The following is a 23,339-nucleotide window of genomic DNA, read 5'->3' as shown; positions in this document are numbered from 1 at the left end:
CTTTCCTTTAAATTTTTGTTATAATCACGTTTAAATACCACCCACCATCCCAACCTCGTCGAAAAAATGTATTGTTTTGTCATAATAACGTTTAAATCCCACTCACAGTATACATACATTGATAGGACTAATAAATACACTTTGTTTTAATTTGATACCGAGGCCTTCCTGGGATATGTTCACATGACGGCATCTGTTCATTGACAAGGAGAGAAAAGAACGGAAACTAGTTGTTGGTCGGCTACGGCTGGTTTATTTGCTAATCAGCGGTACCAATATTACACATTTTCTATATAAAGATAATACAACTGTACATCAATATACAGTTCCCAAGCTGTTGAAGATGCTATATTAGGCCGCCCTTCATTCAACGCTATCATCATCGTTGGTGTCTTCAACCTTCCGAACTAAATTAACATCTTTAACTGAAAAAGCAATATGAGATTTGGATCTCCTCAACTATTTATTGTTACTGCTGCGCTGGACCCTCTTTTGACTAATAAACCATGTCATCCTCCAATGTCTACCATCTTACGAGAACATACACTGAAGAAATTCATCACCTGGGAATTGTATATTCATTTATAACTTTAAGAGATGCGATCTTGAGGGAATATTGAGAGATCTTGAGAGTCGGCTGTTGCATGTTCACCTTGATTGTGAGGATATTAACTCCATGTTTTCTAGATTTTGTTCACAGCTTAGCCGCTGTGTAACAGCACGCTCATCGCTTAAAAAATTCGATTGTTCTCCCTTTCTTCGGTGCTCTAATAAGGAACTGAAGGAAATGGTTATGGTAATGGGTAATGGTTGACATATGCAATATAATGTAACTCTCAATTTAATATACTATTGCGCTTTCTAAAATGTCTGACCAGAGTGTTGCGCAAGATTCAACAACCATGTCAACGAATGCTACCATTCAATCAAAAGATATTTTGGAGATTAGTCAATGGTCTCAATCGTAAGTCCTTTACACCTGTCTCGTTTGTTACTAACAACATTGAAATATCTGAGCCAACCAGAATATGCAATTTGCTTGCCGACTATTTTCCTTCTGTTAAATATTCACATTCATGTCTAATAGTTCACATTCAACATGTTTTTTTTTTTTGTTTAACACATATTTTATCTTTTTGAAATGTGCGCAATAAGCTTTTGGCTCTTTATCCTTCTAAGGATGACAGTCCTGATGTAATCCTTCCTGGTGTCCTCTTACACTATCACACTGTGTTAACTCAAATTCTACAACCTATGTTTAGTAAAAGTTTATCATCTGGAATTTTTCCATCAATAGTCAAAGAGGATTTTGTGGTGTATATTTCAAAGAAATTAAATAGCAATATACTGGACATCTGTTGTCCTATTACTACCTTGTCTTCATTGAGCAAACTCTTCAAAGGTCAGGCTCTCGATGTTATGAGGCCTCTTTCAAGCAATACATTATAGACGAGCAACACGGTTTCACTTCTAGTAGATCAACAGTCACAAATCTCCTATCCTTCCAAAGCCAAGCACTGCAAGCTTTTGGTAGGAATAGCCAAATGGACGCTTTCTACATCGATCTCTCTAATACATTTGACAGGATTAGCCACAGTCACCTATTAGCCAAGCTTGAAGTTTATGGAATCACTGGTTTGATGTTGTAATAGTTTATAAGGTGTACCTAACGCAACAGATTCTGATTGTACGCTTCATATTGAAGACCTTATGCACTTTCTGTGCTACTTCAGGTGTTCCACAAGGATGTCCTTACTTATTCACTGTCTATATTAACGATCTAAAGGAAACTCAACGTACCCTTTTTAATGTTTATCATCATATTAGGCTATACTTGAAAATATCTTTGATTGAGGTGATCCTGCAACGTTCTGTGGACTCAATGTTACAGTGGTGCCATGACAACAAAATGACCGCAGACACTGAATAAACTAAGGTCGTCGCTTTTGGCCGAAAAAAGTCATACTGGCTGTATAATCAAGATATGCAACATCATTTGTGATCTTGGCATTGCCATAAATACTTCTTTTGAATTTGGTCCTTACATCGATGACATCTGTGGCATGGCCTCCAAAGTGCTTGGATTCATTATTCGCACTACAAGCCATGGTCTCTCCTCCAGTACATCAACAGTATTGTACAAATCAATTATATGCCAGCTACTTATATACTCTAGCATAGCATAGTCTTCCTATCACCTTGGTTCATTGGCAGACTTTAGGCCATCCAAAAAGGTTTTCTGCGATTCCTTGGTCATCTTGCCCGCTAAAAAACTACCTGCATGTCCCTACAAATGTACTTTCTGAACTTCATCGGCTTCACCCAAGTAGGAGAATGCTCGATACAACGTTTTTATACAAGATATTTATCTCTATGGCGGACTGTCAGTCTCTTCTACAGCAAGTCACTTTTCTGACTTGTAGAATTAGGTCGCTGAAGTTATTCGAGCTGAGCCATGTCTTGTTTCTTAATGCCAGCCCAATGTCTAGACTTCTTCGACTTGGCAATGAGATTTGTTCTCGAGTCGACTTCTTCATTGACAGCCTCAGCACCATAAGAGCTTCTCTCCATTAATCACTCGCGGTCACCAGAATCTCTCTCTCTCTCTCTCCATTATTCATTTGGTTCACCTACATAGATTTTTTCCAGTTATGACTTTGTTGTCCTTGTTCACACACAAAAACATGCACACGTGCATACACAAACTTATAACATTGCTTTTTACTCAATATTTTATCAATGTTTTCTTAATTTTATCCCACTTTATCTATTGTATTATTCCTTTCAGTTTTTATTGCACATAATTTTTATCACTGATCTCTCAAAAGTTTATATAAATTTGTTGCTTGTTAAATATTATTGTTTTTTATTTTTATATTTATCACAGTTCTATATTGTTTACTGTTGTTTTATAGATAGTTTTTGTTATTGTATACAAGACATACAAGGTTTATTGGCAAATATGGTGTTGGTTTTTACTGCAATTTCTCTTTAAGTGAAGTGTATTTGTTACTTTCTTTGTATTGTTGCATTTTAGCATCGCTTTATACTGTTACTGGCTTTTAGTAAATCCATTTTATTCTTAAAAAGAATATTTTGACTGTGGAACTGTTAGTTTCTAGATATAAAATATTTAGTTTAACAATTTTGAATGTTAATGTCATATGTTTTTAATTTATATGACTATATTAATTTCTCAATGTTATATAATTCTGTTATTGTAACTTTTCTTCACATAGATTACACTTGATTTTATAGTCTACTTGTCTCTGATGCGAAAACGATGTAAAGAGTTCGTTGTGGGCATCTTAATCAATGGCTTTTTTTATTTCATGATTGGAAATGTACCAGCGATTTTTAACATAATGATATGTATAGTGAATAGTAATAATTTAAAATATGAAGGAAGTTGAGGTTTATAGATATTAACAGACAATGACGTACCAAAAGATAATTTATAATCTCAAGAAGTTTTTAAAAAAGTATATAAACTTATAGAAGTCTAATTTAATGTATAAAAGTAAAGATTTAAAGACTAGAAAACCAAATTTAAGCAGAGGTAACGAATTTATATGAATGTAATTAAACAGAAAAATATTTTAAAAATCTGCTTAAAATACATCTGTAAGTAATTAACTTAATGTAGATCAATTAAAAATAATAAAAATGAGATATTTTTATCAGACACTACAATAAACTTAAAAGACATAATAAAAAAATAAATGTTCGAATCAGAATTTAATTTACTTATAATCAACAGAAAACTTGAAAAATTGTGGACTATTGAAACATTTGTAAAATTTTGGAGAACAATTTTATTCCAGTGGTTAAAAATGTGTACCTTATTTTAAAAAGGCTGCTCCAATTGCAAAACAGATGTTTCCTAGTCAGAAATATTTTAAATAGGTTAACTTAGATAAAGAAATAGGTGTTATTGGATCTGTGTTAGATAAAAAACTATGTGAAATGAAAAATTAAAAATTTGAAATAAAATCTTTAATACTCAGAGAATTGGAAGAAATTTGGGGTAGGGTACGATAAGCGGACCCGGTTTTTTATATCAAAACTGGCAAACAATACTGATTAATTATTTTGAACAATTAACTTAAATAATCTATATCAACAGCTGTAAACACTAAAATAATACACGTCATTATTTGGAACTGGTTATACGTTTTATGTGAGAAAATCAAATATACCTATACTTTAGACAAAATGTGATCAGATGGTTATAGATATGGTGCAAAATAGTGTTTGCACTGATCATCATTTACAGGTTTATCATACTTATTACACAAGTTACAGCTGGGTCCTCTTTGTATCAATGACCCTGTGCTCTGTGCTTGGATCCAGTGCACCTATGGAAATCTGCAACTCATGACACAAGTTCAAGATCTAATACCAACTTACCTCACTGATGACCGTTGTCATATGTTTTGTATAATCATTTCAATGCATGTTGTCCTCAACAGTACTCATGCTAGTATACAAGCATGTGTAGTCTACCCTTAATGCATACTATCTAACCAGCTCGGTTAGGCCTATCTGCCCTGTGCCATTTTTTATTGAAATCAAGAGACCGACATTGTGATTTATATTTATTACACACTAACTAATCTTGATTGGTTGTGAGGATTAAATGCATCGATGATCATACAGATGGTGTACATTAGCTGCAGATATTAGTCATATCTCCATTGGGACAGATCTGCATCCGTGATGGATATCCATCAACAGGTTTCGTCGGGCCATCAACAGCCATCGTGTAAACTACAGCTAACCACAGTCCGACAGCAATAAAAGTTGGGTGAAGTGTTTGTTGTTCGTTCAAATTTCGTATCGTATGAGCCATTTAATCTTCTTCTTTCTATTTTCTAACTTTCTTGTTATCGAAGTTAGCTTACATATATTTTCTACATTGATAAAAAAGTTAATTTTGAACTTGGAGATTACAGGTAGCCTGCTACTTCGCAGCAAAGTTTTATTACTATATATTGTTACATTAAAATATGAAAGTTATGTTCAACCCTCTTTACAACGCATATAAATACAAAAATTTAACCCTAGAACCAGCATGTATGTTAACTCTGATACAGCTTCTTAACCCCTTGCAAAGAGTTAAACCAACATTTAACTACAAAATCAGTTCATGTACTACAGCAAACATAAGGTGTTATATATAATTTTATTCAGAATAGAATATAATTTATTACACAAGAAACAAAAATTGGGGTTAAGCTGTCAAAATTGCATAGCGCGTTAAAACATATTTAGCTTTTAGCAGCCAGTAAAATATAAAGAAACATTTGATGTAAAAAGAAAGTGTATAATCTGCCAATTTTAATGATATAACTTTTATTACGATTTAAATGATTTTTCGAAAGATGGTGTTTAATGCGCAGCAAATTACGACTACCAGTTCACGGCGAGAAAAAATGTGTTGTAAATGACGACTTTGCCAGTTCAGGGGAGATAACACATTCACAATTTCTAAAATATATTGGTCTTCTTAATATGACAGAGCTAATTTGGATATTACATGACCCATGGCCAAAATTTATTTTTTCAGAAGGCTTGTTATGGTAACACATCATCAAAAGCTAAAAATATTATTTTAAATTTACATTTTTTATTTTCATTGTTCGACACACCAGTGAGTGAAATTGATAAGTGTATGGTGACCTCATAACAGTGAATGACAGTGATATATAAGAAGCATTACTGTGACTCTGGAAGTGAATGTTTTCCATCGGATTCTGGAAATAGTGATTCAAAAGGTGAGATATATCTGGGCAAGACTATAAGTAATAAATGCATTTGTATTTTGTGATGACTCTAATTATTCTTTATATGTGTTGCGACAAAACTATTGAATTATATTTACTAATAAATGCACGCTAAAAATATTTTATGTTTCTCCTATAGTTTCATATTTTAATATATTTTGATTTTGCATACTTCATTATTGGAGGATTTATTTCTTACTGTAATTGTTATATACAATGTTTCAGAAATAAATAGACCTCATTTTTAAAATCCAGATGTTTATTTCCATGTCCAATTTTGCAAACTTTATAACTAACGGTAGATTATTGAAGAATTATAACTTACAGACAACCACGAAGTAAAAATATGTTTCAGTGTATGTTAAATCATAGATTGGTCCCTTATGGGCGAGGTGTAATGGATTTATTACTGTAAGAAGCTGATTGGTGGATGATGCGAAGGAGTGGTTAGAAAGTGGGGGGGGGGGGGAGGTGAACAACTGTTGGCAAAGGGGCGCACAATTACTAAATACGGGCATGTGTGTGACACAACACTAATATTACAGTTAAGCGATGTTTTCACCACCCAATGTAAACAAAATATTACAGGAAAATTTTATAAAATATAACGCTAGTTGGGACAGATGAGGTTATAAATTTTCCAACAAAATTTATTGTGCTTTAAATAAAATATACTATATATTTGAAGATAAAGTCAAAGACCTCTACACACAGATCAGTTTCTAAACTAGATAAGTATAAAAAAATGTAACATTATACTGATAATATATCCGATAACAAAATGCTTCTTGCACTAGCTTATTCCTATTTACAATAAAATGCAACAATGATTAGACAAAATCCAAGTGACTAAACTTTTTATAATGATCTGTTATTGTTATACTTATTTATTGTTTATGAAAACCTCCTTTAACACGTTGACTGCGCCAAATAAGTGAAAATACTCAAGATTACTCAGTATAAAGCCGCAGTGAAAGTGTTAAATTACATAAAAATTATAATGTGTATATTTTGATCAATATTAACAGCACATGTATTCATACAAACAGTACAGCATGTATGGTTAATCTACTGGCCAGGTTAAATTAATGCTACACTAAATGTAGGTATTGGAGTAGGTCGGAACCAATGCTTTGAGCAGTATTTAAGTTTTATACTGTTATGGATTATGACTACGATGAATGAAATAAATAAGAGGAAATGAATATTGTGTCTCTTCAGTTCAAGCGTATAACAATAACACAAAATACACTAACAATCACAACTTAAATATTATCTTGAGAACAAAAGTTATAGTAGTGTAACGCAAAAAGTAGGGAGAGAAGCATATAATAGGTGTGGGAGAAGGGCTTTCTACAGGGTATAAGAAAGAAAAGAGAGGAAGGTCCACAGGCTTATATTGGCAGCTTTGCAAGCCTGAAAACCAACATTAGACAACTATGATGATTCTGGAATTATATTGTTTTATATAAAGTATCAAAATGTATATATATATAGGATATTAGGATATATTATTATAATAATACAGCTAAATAGGATTAAAACTATAACAACAATAAATACAAATTACAAAAAAATCTTAACTTACTCGAGACTTGGATAGTGTTCAGTTCAAGACTTCTAATTTAATTTTTTTAAATAATAACATTTATAAAACATAAAGAAAAGATTTTTATTTACAAAACTCTCCAATAATTACATAAGCAACCTTTCAACACATACCTACCAACCAAATTGTAAATATATATATATAACATATAATTTACTAACGATTAAGTAACAGCGCGTAAATACTATACATTAATTGGAAACTAGTTTTCAAATAATGATTAGTTACCATAATAAAATGATAACGTTCTTTATTTGCTTGCAGAAGATGGGAATGTGTCTATGTACAGAGTCATCATTAAGTCACACACATCAAAACGTAATAGAGTAGTAAAAAGAAAAAATGAATCAGTTGAATCAAAATATATTTTACGAACTATAATTATTATTAGTATACACAAATTACTTACATATATTCTCACGATATCTGGTAACAACATACGCATATGATCGGCTTCATAAATACCGTTCAACAATGAAAACTCGCTGCTCTTGAGAAAACTTCACGTTTACAAAGCAGTAAACTCAACAATACTACTGACTCAATGTGGCTAGTATCCATTTCAATGGTGTCTATATTTTTTTCGGTAGTACATTTGATGCTATTTTGCAGGAGTCAATATATCTATTCATCAAAACTACTATGTACAGAAACGTTCCTTTTGATGTGCATAACTTAATGATTACTCTGTGCAAAAGGTCAACGTACCCACTAACAGTGATGTAAAATGGAAATCTTGACTACAAATCTATTATTGTGTAAGATTGACAAAAATAATTACAAACTTAATAAAGGAATAGTTGGATTGACAGTGTTACCAATTCTGACATTTTTACATAACTTTGTAGGTGTAACGTATAACTGAATACAATATTACGCTTATTTAAGAAACAATTAATATTTGTTACCTTAATTGCCTCAAGAAAAATGAATTTTAATTTAAAATTGAAAAATCAAAGTTTCATATATCCTAGAACTTTAATCAACTTTCTGTTTGTTTTTGGCAATAAGGTACGGTATAATTCTGTCCAAAATGAAGTGTATATTAACAGTTTAAGATATTTCCTTCAATTATAACTTTCACTTGATTTATTGTTCTATCAAACTGTTAATTTTCATACAGGAATGTGTAATAAAAACGTAAGACTTGTATCCAAGACACACACAATACTTTAATATCTCATCCACCGATCTTATCTTAATCATACAAAGGTTTTAGTTTGAATCAGTTTACTCTTTAAAATTAAATATTAACTACTCAAATTATTAATTGCTTAGCCTTTTGGTATTCAGTATAAGACAAGATTCAGCATTTCAAAGCCCATGTGAGCCTGCAGAAGTTTTACAAGTAAAAAAACTGGTTAGCTAAAATGCATAATGGTTAGTGTGGAAAATATATATACAGCGTTCTGATAGTTCATTTAAATGATATTCCTATAACACCACTAACATTTGTGAAATATTGATTTATGTTCGTCACTCTAGTACTGGCAAAGCACTTTCCTCCAGTTTAGTTTTGGAAAGTTATTTTTGTCCTTTCCATAATGTACTTGTCACAAATTTCATATGTGTGTGTTTATTGTACATTTAACCCTTACCGAGCCAATGACGTTAGTAGACGTCATGCCTAAACTAGCGCTAAAAGCCAACGACTTCCACTGACGCAAAATCAATTATTTATTTTAATATTATTTAAAAGCATTTCTGGGTAACAAACTTAGTAAAAACTGTCAAACAAGGTTTATCTAAACAAGAGACAATCGTTCGTGTCTATTTTGAAGGTGACGGCTCTTGTTCGATCGACAAAATAGTGGGCGGCCGATGTTCATAATCTCCCGCAGAGCCAACGACGTCTACTGATGCGCGCTCAGTCCGCCTGTAGCCGTCCGTGAGGTTAGATGTTTATTCGCCCTTCCATTTTCGATCCGCGTATTTATCTTTTCAATTTTGATGTTAATCAATATTTTTAATCAATTTGCAGTGTAGTTTATGTATTATTATCGTGATGTAGGGCTTTATTGTCAAGTTTTATTTATAGTTCATTGATTTTATTTAATTTGTATATATCTAAATTTTTACTATATTCTTTATATTTTCTCTAAATACAAATTACTATATGCTTGTTTTTTGTAAAATATAACAATAATTGTGTTCAAATATTATTAATTTTATATATGAAGACATAGAATGTCAAAATTAAATTTTTTCAGTGAAATTATGATTTTACCATTTTTTGGCTGTAAATTAAACAATAAAGAGTGAAAAAAAATATTTTGTCGTTTTTTTTTTACCTGTTATGTTATAAGAATTATAAAAAAAAATTGGTTTTGGTATGTGGGAATTTTTTTATTTTTAAGGTGTATGGCTCTTAGGAGTAGTTTTGGTTATTTATTTGTGGCTCGCTAAGGGTTAAGTTAGCTGACTTGTTTTTAACATAAGGATGCCACAATATTTATTTTAACAAGTTTTTATTTGAAAGTATTTTGTTATGACTGAATTTTTATTTACATAGTGCTTGTGTAATTTTATATAATAATCCTTAAATCGATACAAAATACTTTGTAAAATAACTTAAATGTTTAATATTACTAGGTATATATGAAACAGATTTTAACAAGTCACACTAGAGTAATAAAAACATGTGAGCTATAATTTTATTATTATAATAAACAATAATCTACATACCACATTGTACGTATACCACTGGAAAAACCCAAAAGTACAAGTATTTGGATTGAAATTTTTTTTGAATAACTTCAATTTTTAATAACATTGCAAACATTTCTGATAGAATTCGGTAACGCATGAAGGGTAGAAGCAGAGTAAAATATAGTTAGGCATGGAAAGTATACAAGTAATATATTATAATCTAATTTAACCAGTTATGTTGCTGAACGGAAACTTTTTTACAAGCTCGGGACTTCTTAAGCTCATGAAGGGAATTGAACTGTCAATCGGATTGCAACCAACTTAGCCTTGAGCTCATGATGAAGATTCTTAATCTCAAAACTATCCCCACCATTTAGTTAAGATCATAAATATAATACTGACTTAACAGTGAGTTCTTGAAGTAATTAATCTATTTCTGCACAATATCTTTATTTAAAAAAACTAAACTTGTAAACCCTGGACATGTGAAACAGTAATGTAGATATATTTGTTTATTTCCTCTAACAGCAGCTGTTTTATCCCTTATAGTGAGCCAGCTAACTTTTCAAAAACTATTCAAATAAGAGCTTAAAGATATTCATGTGCAGTTTGTAAAACAGTTTAAAAGAACAATTCCCAAAACAGTATAGAATCATACTATGACCTAAAACTATTTACCCATAACATATTAAAACAGAAAATCACAGCAAAACAAGGATAAATTGTCTCAAAGTAGATGCCATTTATTAGGAATACTCATTTTATATCCTACCCTTTCCCAACAACCTCACTATTTTATCTCACTACTTTACCACTAAGCCTGGGGATGACAACAGAACACGGTTTAATGACATAGTTGCCGGGCAAATAAGATACAATAAAGTCATGTGAAAGCTTCCTCTCTGATGAACGCAGTGGCCTTTTCTGTGGAGATGGTCTTCTTCGCAACCTAGGATCAATTGTAGGTTTCTGCCTTTGATTGGTAGGTAAGAGGTCATCCTTCAACACTTGCTTAGAGGGTCGTCCCCTTCGTTTTCGTACCGAACCATCTTTATTATATTGTCCTTTTTTTCTGAGGAAAGAACATTTTCTGCGTTTTGTATCCCACATGCTTCGCTTCTTTGCTGAATGCCTCAGAATGTTCTGTCTTTTCAACAATTCTTTCATTACTGGGTTAGCTTCTTGACGTGGGGCATCACCAACAGATGGAACATGACCAATGGGTGAACTCCAATCGCCTGGGACTCTTTCAAGGTCCTCTTTTGTCACCTCTGGCGTACCTAAGATAACCTTCTTACCCAATGGATTGATATCAACCAGATCTCTAGTTCTATTTATTGAGCTATCAGTGGTGAAATCAGTGTTTTCTATTTCATCTGGAGCATCACTTAGCTGCTGAGATTCGTCTGGGAACTCTTGATTTAACAAGTCTGAGTCAGATAAATCAATGTTGTTAGAATGTTCAACTCTAGATAGATCTTCCTCCACTGAACTAGAGTCAATATGTGATTTTTTTGAATGGAAGTTAGATTTTTTCATCTTTCGTTTCTTTCCCAATTGATTGGAAGCATTGGAATCCAATGTTTCACCTGATGAATTTTTGATTGATTTCAAAATTGAGTCAATATCATGGTTTGGCAACAAATGTCCATACTGATTCTTGACATTTCGGTCAATCAAATCAATTTGCTTGCTACATGACTTCAAAATGTCTTGAAACTTTGTCACCAGATCCACGGCTTGTTCAGTACGATATAAGAGATTACTTGAAATTACTTTTGCCAGTTCCTTAAACCGCTTTTGGGTGCTGACTAATGTGCGAGAGGCTTCAATTATTCCTTGTTTTAGACCAATGACATTTACATCCTTTGATACTTCCGGTGAATTTGTTTCTGATGAAACAACTGTTACTTCTGGTGCTTTATTTAATTCAGTTACTTCTGGAACTGGTTTTTCATCTAATTTAGTTACTGCTCGTTCTGGTTCTTTATTTAATTCAATTGTTTTGGAGTTAGTGATTGGGTTTTGAGTGTTTTTTTCAATGTCAACATATCCTTTAACCTGTTGAAGTTCTTGTAAAGTTTTAATTTTTATTTTTGGAACATGGCTCTCCACAGATGTGACAGAGGTGTTTTTAGTCTGAGAAGATATTAAATCTTTGTTGTCACTCAAATCGACAACATTATTATCACTGCCATTTTGTGGCACTATACTCTTTTTCTGGATATCCAGCAGACGTTCTGTCGCAGTCTGTATGATAGATTTTAAAATTGGTTCTTCAATGTCTTTGTCTGCATCACTGGTATTGGCAGGAATGGCTTTTGGCGGGGCTGCAGGAACTGACTTAGGACTGACTTCAACAGTTTGCAACTGTTTTTTTCATTGACTCTATACTCTCGCTCATCAACACAGCTCTCAAAAGAGACTGTTTCTTTGATTTTGGCATGGGTCTACTTTGTATTTTCTCCTTGAGCTTCTCTCGAATTGAAATCTCTTGCAATGGTTCTTGTTCATGAGAAATAAGTTCTTGTGGTTGGTCGGGTACTATCATATCCCCACTTTCATCAATCCGGTTGGTCACCAACATTCCACCGGGAAGGATGTGTATGTTCTGTATCGTAGGAGATTGAAGAAAATTTTTTACAGACCCTTTGACCTGGTCGGGTGTAGAAACGGTTTCAGTTTTAACCAATTTATTTGACGTTTGTGGAGGAGCTGAACAGTCAACGAATGTTGGAGGTGTATACTTAGCCGTGTGGTAATTGGTAAAGTTCGAACGATTCAACGAACTGGGGCTATAACTGGATTCCAACACCGGGTTTCCTGCAGACTGAGTTTGTGGTAATGAACTCATCATATTAGGAATGCTTTCAGAAGTAAGTCTGTTTAAGTTTGGAGGCTGCACTAGAACATAATTTTTATCCGGATAGACATTGTGTATGTACTGAGTCCCTGTGTTGAGGGTAACAGAAGGACCACCCACAGAGGCCTGGACATAAATGTGACCTGGTTGTTGCTTTTCGACAATGAACACTTGAGGTTTAGACAGTCTTGGGGTGAAGTCAGATTTATTATTGATTCGAGAGTTGACATCCTGTGGTGATCCAATGGGCGGGCCAGGATCATTGTTGATTTGTGTGTTTTTGTTCTCAGCCAAAGGAGAGCCGGGAGGTAACACTTGTGCACCAAGACCAAGATTAATGGAAGACTCAGAAGACAGTTCCCCGGATTTCTCTGTGGTTTCCTTGCAGCAATTTGATTTATCCTCATCAAAGAATTGTGTTTCATCTGAATTCGCAATATCATTCTTTGTACCGCTCTTCATCAGCTTTTTCAAACTGGAAAGAATGTAAAAATTCATTCAATATCAAAATTCTATGTATAAAATACCTATTTAAGCCTAATAGTGGCAATACATTTTAAATGACAAGCTGATTTGGAATGTCATAAAAGGTTTTTTTAAAGCATCAAAACTAAATATACACCATGAAAAGTTTATTTGTTATATAATTTTTGTTGGCCTGGAATAAAATGTAATAATTTGGAAAATTATTTAAGATAGTATAACATAGTATATACAATATTTATAAGATGTAAAAATAGATTTGTGTTTTGTGGAAGTTAAAAAAAAACAATTATTTTTACACAAAATGGGTGGGAGACCATGGTTTTAAAACATTTTTAATCTTACATTTAAAAATTTAAAATGGTTATTTTATTGTTTTTGAACATATACTATATATATATATCCAGCCATAGGCTCATTTTATTTTAGTGTACTGTATGTATTTAACTACAAATGTATTTGTATAATGACTACAAATGTATGTCTCACACAATCAACCTCAGGATTACTGTCCAGTGTTAGTGAAACCATACACTTCAAGACCCCTATAATGTCCTTTTTACATGAATGTGTATTATTTTCCATTTTACAATTATTCACACAATATTGAAATATTTGTCTTTGTACTTTTCTTGTATGTAATAAGTTACACTATATGCAGAACAGACGTTATCCGGGCAGTTACATTACTTAGAGACAGAATCACATGAAAATCTAGGTCACCTGGAGCAGTTCTGATCCCTTTGGATATCACCATCCAATTTAGTAGGTAATTATTATATTTCTTTTTAAGATAATATCTTTGCCAAAATACAGGCTACTGTTCGGACAGTCCCGTCGATTAGTTACGCATAAGAACGTAATATCATACAATATGATGATTTTATTACATAATCAACCAAAATAGCACCAACTGGATAAATTTCTTCAGTTACAACTTGGCCGCATATTGAAAGGCGTTTTGCCACTGCAAACGTGTTAAATTTAATTATTCAAGCAGGAATATTGAATTATTGAATATGAATTACAATTTGTTTATGTTCTTTTTCATGTTTTCATTCAATATACTATGTATAGTGCGGTTTACAGTTACAACTAAATCTTATTTCACAATAAACGCTGTCTTAAGACAAGTACTAACCAAGTCAGTTGAGAGTAGTGACGGAGAAGGCAGTGAGCGATGGCACGGTGCGGCCAGATCTGTTTATTGTTGCACAAAAAACACAGCCAATTCTTTGTTTTCTTGAAGTTGATTTTCCACCAACTGTGGCCAAAATTTCGTTTCAAACAATTCTGAAATAGATCGGACAGTAATTACTCAGGGTGATAAAAATTGTACTTTATACAGACTAATTCTGATAGCATTAGAAAGCTACAAAAGTATTGAATAAGTAAATTCTTTTGTAATGGTAAATTAGTGATGTGCCATTTATTCCCATGTAGTTTTTCTACACATAGTTTGGTCTAGTCATTGCCATTTCTACCGGTCTACTCTTCTGTCTCGACTAAAGCTGCCAGGTAGTCGTGTAGCTCGTGTTCGTGTACATGTGAAAAGCTTCCTCCCTCATAGTGCTGGCAGGATATTGTTATAATTGTGTTGAGTGTTACGATGGAGTACAGATGTACACAACATGCATTGTTAGGTTCAAATATTGATATGTACATGGTTAAAAAGTCCCAGGAATTGTTGCATTTCAATTTATTGAAAATATGTAATTTTATGTAGCCTATACCTTAATTTTAACCACTCACACAGAGTATCCTTGTTCATATGACTGTTTAAAACACACCACACATATTCTTTTCCTAAAAACCTTCTTCAGTTTTTTTTTCCAGCCTCAGAAACAGGTTATCAACTAGTGACAGGTTGGGAAAGTCAAGAGGGTGTTTTAGCGTGGTAATGTTGTACTTTATCACAACCCTAAGGCAGTGTGGTGGAGCATTTGTTACAAAATGTCCTGTGCGGCCCCTTAACCCAGCTCTAGAAAAGCACAGTGTTTTATTATTTGCTTTCATCCAGTTGACAGAACTTTTGCCTGATGTTCTTAAAGAAAGGACTATTCTCATCACCAATTTCTGTTTCAGAAGCGGTTACTTCCTGCCTTCGGAATTCATGTAAAATTTCAAATTTTGGATATTGCATATATAGTACTTATTTAACTGATCGCAGGCACAATTCCTCAAATGTGATCAACCCTGTCATCACCTTTGGAAGTCGGTCTTTCCCACTCAAATGATCATCTATAATGTTTGAGAACATACCACTCATGCACTAACCTCTTTTCTCTTATTCTCTCAGTATGCTTTCTTCAGCATTTCAAGGGTGAAAAAAGATGATTTTTCACACAAAGTGTAGAATTTATTTTGGCATTTTGCTCTGAAGATTCGTATTAAACACAGCTCTTTGTAAAAACCTATATACATATCTTGATACCAGCAACGGATATATAAGATATCTCAGCCCTTACAAACCAAAACTGTCAACTATAACAAGAAAATTTTCTTTTCATCGATGAACCTTTGCTGACAAGATCGATGTTCCAATTCAGCTGCTAAAAGCAGTATCATGACTATGACTCCTTAAAACAGCAAATAATTTTCCAACTGAATTGTTTGTTTAAAAAACTAGGAAATTACTTATATTTCACTTAAAAAAAAAACGTTATTGATAAAACAAACAAGCAGTCACAGGCAGATGACACAATGTCGCTTAATCAAGCTATGAGGGCGTGAAGTCTAAGTGACATGGCATGAATTGAATTGTAGATCTGGAGCCCTTATACAAGTGTCACTAGTATGTGGTTAAACTATGAGGTAATGTTGAGTTTGGACAGTTTTATGGGATAAGTGTTTTGTGTAACAGAGAGAAAAAAAAATCTTTTTTCACTTTTTTACATTAAAAATCGATGAAAAATGTGAACATTAATTACTCAGGTTTTGTTGGGTACACAGTATGTACTACTACTAATACACGACAACCCTGGAACAATTATTTTTTTAATATAAAAATAAAGCAAAATTATCACTAACAATGCTAAAATGCACTTATCTTGTTCTCGAAAAAATTTGATTATTTGATTAGAGATCTAACAAAAGAATTAAAATGCGACAAACTTATGGAGCTACCCTCTAAATCTTAAAACCAATACAAATTTTAGAGCTGAGTTTTATTTATCTGGTTAGGCTTTTTAGGGTACTCTGATTGTGTTGATCATTTTGTCAAGAATCAATAAAAGATCCTTTTATGTGGAATTGTAAAAATAACTACGTACATCACAGAAATTGGCATGGCAAGACGAGCAATAGAAGTGGGTCTCCTCGTCACATCGGCGACACCAGAAACAGGAGGGGGCTTTGGTTATAGCTTGCGTCAGTATGTAGCATTGTACGCACGTCAAGACTCCGAGTCTGGAGTGGAGCCTCACTCGCTCCTTCGCTTCACTCGCCTTACTGCCCAGGTGGCAGTCGCACACGGTGCAGTGCAACCGAAACTTCTCTATCACGTTGGTGTGTTCTGCAACATGGGCTGTCATTATACCACTGACATGACAGAACTGGGAGAAATATTTCAAACTGTCCAGAAACTCTCATGATAAAAAAGTTGTTATTAAAGGGTAATGAGAGTCACAACAAATACTAGTACTGCTAAGATTAGTAAAACAAATTAAGTGTACGACTACTGATTTTGATTATTAAATAATGTAAAAACTAGAAATTTTCTAAAAGATCCAAATCAGTAAAAAATTCATTGAAAAATATGAATAAAAATTTGTCAGATTTTACAATAAAATTATGCTAAATATAGACTATTGACTATTATAGTTGTTTCATTATTGTATATATCAATCGATTCTATGGGTAATCAAACAACCACACTGACATAATTATTGTAAGTATCAATCTCGATAAATTGATATTTGGTATCCGATTTTTTTAACCATTTAACCTTATATAACCCAAACAATATTAGTCAAACTGTATGTTAATAATATCAACGCTGAAAATTAGAAAAACTGCCCTCAATCTTGGGCATTAAAAATGTATGCAATAATTTTGTATTAACTTTACAAACACTCTCATAAATATTTAAATATTATTTGATTAATTCTACTTGATAATAAAAATATATGTATGAAAAAACTATCATAAGAACTATTTTACAATGGTACAAATACTGAACTGAACATAATCCAAATGCTAACTGAAACATAAACACAATGTAGAACTCAGCTCACTTATGATTTCAAAATGCTTTTTAACTCAAAATTGCAAAAACTACCACATTCATCATTAAACTAATAGTAATACATTCATAATTTAAATATTTCTTTATATACATTACCTTTTTGAAAGCTAACTCTGTAAGCTTTTTCTTCGTAGGATATAACATTGTTTATCTTCCAATTACTAACACAAAAATCGTCTCCATCAGATGCATCCGCTAAAAACAGTGAATTGTTATGTTATTTTTGAACATAGATTAAAAACATTTCTTTTCAAAACATGTCACAAAGCTGTTGTATGAGATCTCTCTGGAAACACTTTGTTATAAGTACACATTTATCATAGTAAACATTGACTTTTACCTCCATCACCTTATCATAAGTTACAAAGTACCCTGGGCCTCCAATTCGATCTCCTCAGCTGCACTTCACAGCCCTCATTCAGTAACTACAACTACTTAAATAATAAACAACCAAATAATATTTCAGTCCCACAAAACCTCTGCCAATCACACCACATCTACTACAAACACTAGAGATATACACATTCACATGGCAGAGAACATGGCAACAGAAGAGAAAGTACAGGGTTAGCCAGTGAAACGGGAAGATTGGAGATGGCCTTGACAGTTGGAATGTGAGTGGTGGGGGTAATATTGGCCGGCTCATTTCTACCTGCGTGTCCCGCCATTTAGTTAAGATGGATCGTTGAACGGGTGAACATCGCGGCTACGCGGTTAAAGCGTATTATACGAATGGTGAGAGTTTGGTGAAAACGCGACGTGCTTTTCAACGCCATTTCAACATACCGCGCAACAGGCCCGTTCCTTCGGATAACGCAATTCGTTCGTGGATAAACAACATTTAACAAACTGGATCAACGTTTAAAAAACGGGGTGGGAGTGCAAAACCGCTCGAACCCCTCAAAATATCGCTACTGTTCAACAGGCAATGCTCAGAAGTCCAAGCCGATCTGCCAAACAACATGCTCTACGCCTTGGAATAAGTAACACTTCGGTGAGAAGGACTCTTCATCAAGATTTAAAATTTCACCTATACAAAATACAGATTGTGCAATCTCTCAAACCAACTGACCATCAGAAACGATTACAGCTTTGTGAGGAAATGGCCAGAAGACTTGAGGAAAATTTCGACCAAGTAAACAACTTGTGGATGAGCGATGAGGCGCATTTCCACCTCTCTGGTTTTGTTAATAAACAAAACTTCAGATACTGGTCTGAGGAAAACCCTGGCGCACTTCATGAAACGCCTCTTCATGCTGAAAGTGTTACGGTTTGGTGCGCAATGTCAGCAACAGGTCCATTTTTCTTTGAGGATAGCAATGGAAGTGGTGTGACTGTTAACTCTGTACGTTACGTTGCAATGATCCAGAACTTTCTAACGCCACAACTCTCCCGTTTTCCAGTAAATGAACACACAATGTTCCAACAAGATGGGGCAACAAGCCACATTGCACGAGTTGCTATGAATGCTGTGAATGCTTTGTTTCCAGGTGGCGTCATTTCCCGAACCGGGGATATCCCTTGGCCCCCTCGCTCTCCAGATTTGTCAGCCTGTGACTTTTTTTCTATGGGGTTACTTAAAAACAAGAGTTTTTCAGAACGATCCACCTAGAACTATCCCTGCCCTAAAAAAACGAATTCGGAACGAAATCGAAGGAATACCAGTCAATATGCTGCAAAATGTCATGAGAAACTTCCAGGCCTGGCTGCAGCAGTGCATATAGATTCCAATGGAGGACATATGACAAGTGTTATATTCGAAAAATAATTTTTTCACTTATTGTACAGTAAATGGCTTCTTTTTTTCTTTATATTTATAACCATTAAATAATAAAACTAATTTTCTTAAAGAATTAGTTAGGTACTTATTTAAATCTTCCCGTTTCACTGGCTAACCCTGTACATTCTATCAATCTGCATTTTTAGGAATTCCCACGTAGACCAAGACCCACACATAACCATATTGCAACAAAACATATGCGGACTGGCAAAAAAGGTAAACAGACTTAACCACCTTCTCAGCAGGCACATTACCTAACATACTAGTACTGACTGAACGTGGTTTACAGCACAAAGATTTAGAAAGGCCAAAAATAACTGGCTACACACTAGTCTAAGATTGTAGTAGAAAAGCTCACAAGCTGGGAGGAGTGGCAATTTATTGCGAAGACACTATGGCCAACACAGTTGAGGCTATTAACATCTCCAGTCACAATCAAGAGCTCCTAAATAACGTGGCAATGATGGTTGTTAAAGCCAAATACCATGTTTACATACTTGGCATCTACCGAAACCCAGGAGAACATGTAAAACCTGCTTTTGAAGTTTTGTCAGACATTCTGCACCAAATATAAACCCAAAGTGAATCCATAATGATAGTGGGTAATATTAACATAGACAGTCTAGGGGTCTAGGAGACGGGTTGACCTTAGTTCGGGTGAACCCCAATGAACTGGGAAAGTACCTCTCCAGGGGCGGCACCGCCAAGGTGTCGCTCAAGACCGAAGGGGGATCCGAATCCAACCATCTAACCAATGGTTGGGCTCGGATAAACGCTTACTTAGCGTCCTGCATGAGGTGGCCCTGCTGTCAACAAAACCCCAGGATCTAGGGTAGTGCCTCGATAGTGCACTCTGCGCGGTGACGGCCCTCGGCGCCGCGCAGTAGTGGTGCCAGTCCGGGTTCGCCTGGAATCGTACCACACAAAAACTTGTTTTTGACTGAGGGCACCCCAATCCCACGGTGTGAGGCGACCCGTGCCTAAGGGATGCATGGCGCAGGGGTTGTGCGTCGTAAACGGAGCCCTTGGGGGTCGGGCGCCCCCCCAAGCGTAAATAGCCTTACCTGGCCATGCGGGGCTCTGGCTGAGTGGACCGTTATTTCCTCGGTACTCGTGGGACCTTTATGGATTCTGTCAAAAAAAACAAAAACAACACCAACAGATTTAGATCTGGAAGAACTGCAACAGGCAGTTGCATCCGGCACCCAGGCCTTGGATGTATCTGCCTGTTCCTCTAGCGCTACCACCATCGACGACGATGTAGTAATCGATGATGCAAGCGGAAAGGTTGAGTCCATGGACACAGACACTGGAGCATGTGTAATGGACTACAACCTTAAGCTCCCCTTTAAACTGCGCAAGCGTTGGGCGATGGAGCAGAAGAAGGCCGACGGCACCTGGCTTCCGGACAGTCAATGGAGGAGGCAAACGGGCAAGATGTCGGCCAACGAAAGAAGGAAGGTAAAGAAACAGAGGGAGGCAGCACTGGAGGCAACTGCAGGTGCGGTCTCTACTCCTAGTGGGAAGAGAGGGCGCTCGGGCGGTTCTTCGGCGGAAAAACCCCTGCCGAAGAGGCGCCCGACCGCACCTCCTGAGCAAGCAGAGCGTGCGAGGAGTACCAATCCCTCAACGGAGGAGGAATTGGGAGAAACATTCAGGGAGGTTCTGACGGGACATAAGCTAGTCTTGGTCCCTGCGAACTTTCCTGGGAGGCGCCTCTCTGAGGAGGAGGCTATGGAGCTGCGGGGGGCGCATTCTCGACGAGGTACTCTCAGCAGAGGGTGTGTGCCTGCAGTTCAAGAGGTGTTTCCCGGAAAGGGGGGCTCTCGTCATGCTGTGTGGCAGTGGGGGACGAAGACAAGAAGGGAGGTGTTAGATGTGACCATGATGTCGGAGGGTATGGCTGGTCGGATGCATGGCTGGCATGTGTCTGACGAGCCTTCCCTCTCTGATCATGCTCACATCTGTTTTAAGATCGGTGAACAGATGCTGGAAAAAGTTCAGTATAGGAATCCGAGGAACACAAACTGGGTATCATACAAGGAAAACCTCAGTGCACAGCTGGATTCTGATTCCACTAATGGGAAACGGATTCACAGCGCGGCGCAGCTTGACGAATCTGCTGACGGTCTTACTTCTGCGATTGTCGGCTCCTTCGATCTCAGCTGCCCGGTTATCAACAAAAATAGATCAAAGGTAGCCTGGTGGAGCTCTGAACTGGCCTCTTTGAGGAAGAGGGTCAGGGCTCTATTCAGGAGAGCCAAAACTTGGGGCACTTGGGACACCTACCATGAGGCTCTTACACTGTACAACCGCAAGGTTCGTACGGCTAAGAGGTTAGCCTGGAAGAAGCTCTGCACCGATATTGACAGTGTGCAGGGCTGTGCAAGGCTACAAAAGCTATTAGCAAAGAATCCCATCTCGCCGCTTGGTAGTCTCAAGGACGATCAAGGTGTTTACATTACTGAGCCGGAAGGAGTTCTGAAAGTTATGATGGGAACACACTTCCCGGACTGCATTGTTCATGAGGGTGAACAACCACCCGACAGTGAGGGGAGACATGCGGGTCGCGCCACCCATTTGCAGTGGAGTCTGGCCCACCGTATTGTTACCTTCAGTAGGATTGAGTGGGCTATCAACTCATTCAGTCCTTACAAGGCTCCTGGGGGTGACGGGGTGAGACCGGTTTGCTTGCAGCGGGGGTTGGACATTCTCCTTCCCCAGCTGTGAAGACTGTTCAGAGCCTCCGTGGCTCTCAGGTACATCCCACTATCCTGGAGAGTGTCCAGAGTGGTGTTCATACCGAAGCAGGGGAGGGCGGGCCTGAAAGACTTCGGCCGATCCATGCCCGTCCTCCTTCCTTCTCAAAACCATGGAGAAAATGGTTGCCAGGTTTGTTTGGGAGGGAGCTCTTCTGGAGCGACCTTTGCATCCTAACCAGCATGCCTACACTCCAGGAAGGTCATGCGACTCGGCCCTGCATCAATTGGTATGCAGGATTGAGAAGACGCTGGCAGCAAAAGAGGTAGCCATAGCCATAGGAGTCTTTTTAGACATTGAAGGTGCCTTTGACAATACAGCCACTCAGGCGATTATCAATGCGGTCTCAAGACGTGGTGTTGATGGTCAGGTGTGTGACTGGATAGGGGCCTTGCTCACGGACAGGGTTGTTGTTACAACCCTCATGGGAGCAAGTGTTAGTGCGAAGGCTACGAGGGGCTGTCCTTTCTCCTCTTCTGTGGAACCTGGTTGTGGATGACCTGCTAAATTCTTTGAATAGCAGCGGTGTCTTTGCACAAGGGTACGCAGATGATATTGTGATTCTTGTGAGTGGCAAGTTCAACACAACAATCACGGAACTGACCAATGCTGCTCTGAACATGGTGGGAAATTGGTGTGATAAGGTTGGCCTCACCGTCAACCCCACCAAGACTGCCGTGGTTGCCTTTACCAGGAGGCAACAGATGGAGGGCATTGGTCCCTTTCTATTTAAAGGCTCACCCGTTGAGCTGAAGCCTGAGGTCAAGTACCTGGGCGTGATCCTAGATAGGGTTCTAAACCGGGGACCTCATTTAGAAAGGGTCATTGCCAGGGGTAAGTGGTCTCTAATGCAATGCAGACTTGTGATAGGTGGGCCCTGGGGACTGAAGCCGAGGCTCTTGTACTGGCTTTATGTTTCCGTGGTCAGACCTGCACTAATGTACGGAGCTGTCGTATGGTGGCCAAAAACGGAAGCCAAGACGGTGGTAGCACGTCTGGCGGGTATCCAAAGGATGGCCTGCCTTGCTATCACTGGGGCTTTTCCTAGTGCGCCAGGCGCGGCTCTGGACTGTTGTCTTAATCTCGCCCCCCTGGACATTGTCATTCGAGCTATGGCCAGGAGGAGTGCCTACTGTCTTCAGCAGATGGGACTCTGGACGGGC

At 36.5% G+C, this 23,339-nt stretch overlaps 2 protein-coding genes across 3 annotated transcripts in view; both read right to left on the bottom strand.

The window, feature by feature from the left end:
• LOC124363072 (MRN complex-interacting protein) overlaps positions 1-4,538 on the bottom strand; it is a 69,391-nt gene extending 64,853 nt beyond the window's left edge. Inside the window, exon 1 of the mRNA XM_046818159.1 lies at positions 4,411-4,538. The gene's annotated coding sequence lies outside the window, so the exon portion shown is untranslated. The remainder of the gene's footprint in view (positions 1-4,410) is intronic.
• Positions 4,539-12,027: 7,489 nt separating this feature from the next.
• Positions 12,028-23,339, bottom strand: part of LOC124363070 — a 28,540-nt gene continuing 17,228 nt past the window's right edge. For both annotated transcript variants that reach the window (XM_046818154.1, XM_046818155.1), the window contains 4 exons: positions 17,733-17,831; positions 16,663-16,904; positions 14,532-14,683; positions 12,028-13,382 (listed from right to left, as the gene is read on the bottom strand). In XM_046818154.1, coding sequence (XP_046674110.1) covers positions 12,401-13,382; positions 14,532-14,683; positions 16,663-16,904; positions 17,733-17,831 — 1,475 coding nt within the window. In that variant the 3' untranslated portion in view covers positions 12,028-12,400. The remainder of the gene's footprint in view (positions 13,383-14,531; positions 14,684-16,662; positions 16,905-17,732; positions 17,832-23,339) is intronic.

This window comes from Homalodisca vitripennis, chromosome 5, assembly GCF_021130785.1.
Source record: "Homalodisca vitripennis isolate AUS2020 chromosome 5, UT_GWSS_2.1, whole genome shotgun sequence".
Taxonomy (NCBI): domain Eukaryota; kingdom Metazoa; phylum Arthropoda; class Insecta; order Hemiptera; family Cicadellidae; genus Homalodisca; species Homalodisca vitripennis.
Note: the sequence above shows the minus strand (reverse complement) of the source record. Positions and strands in the feature narration are given on the sequence as shown.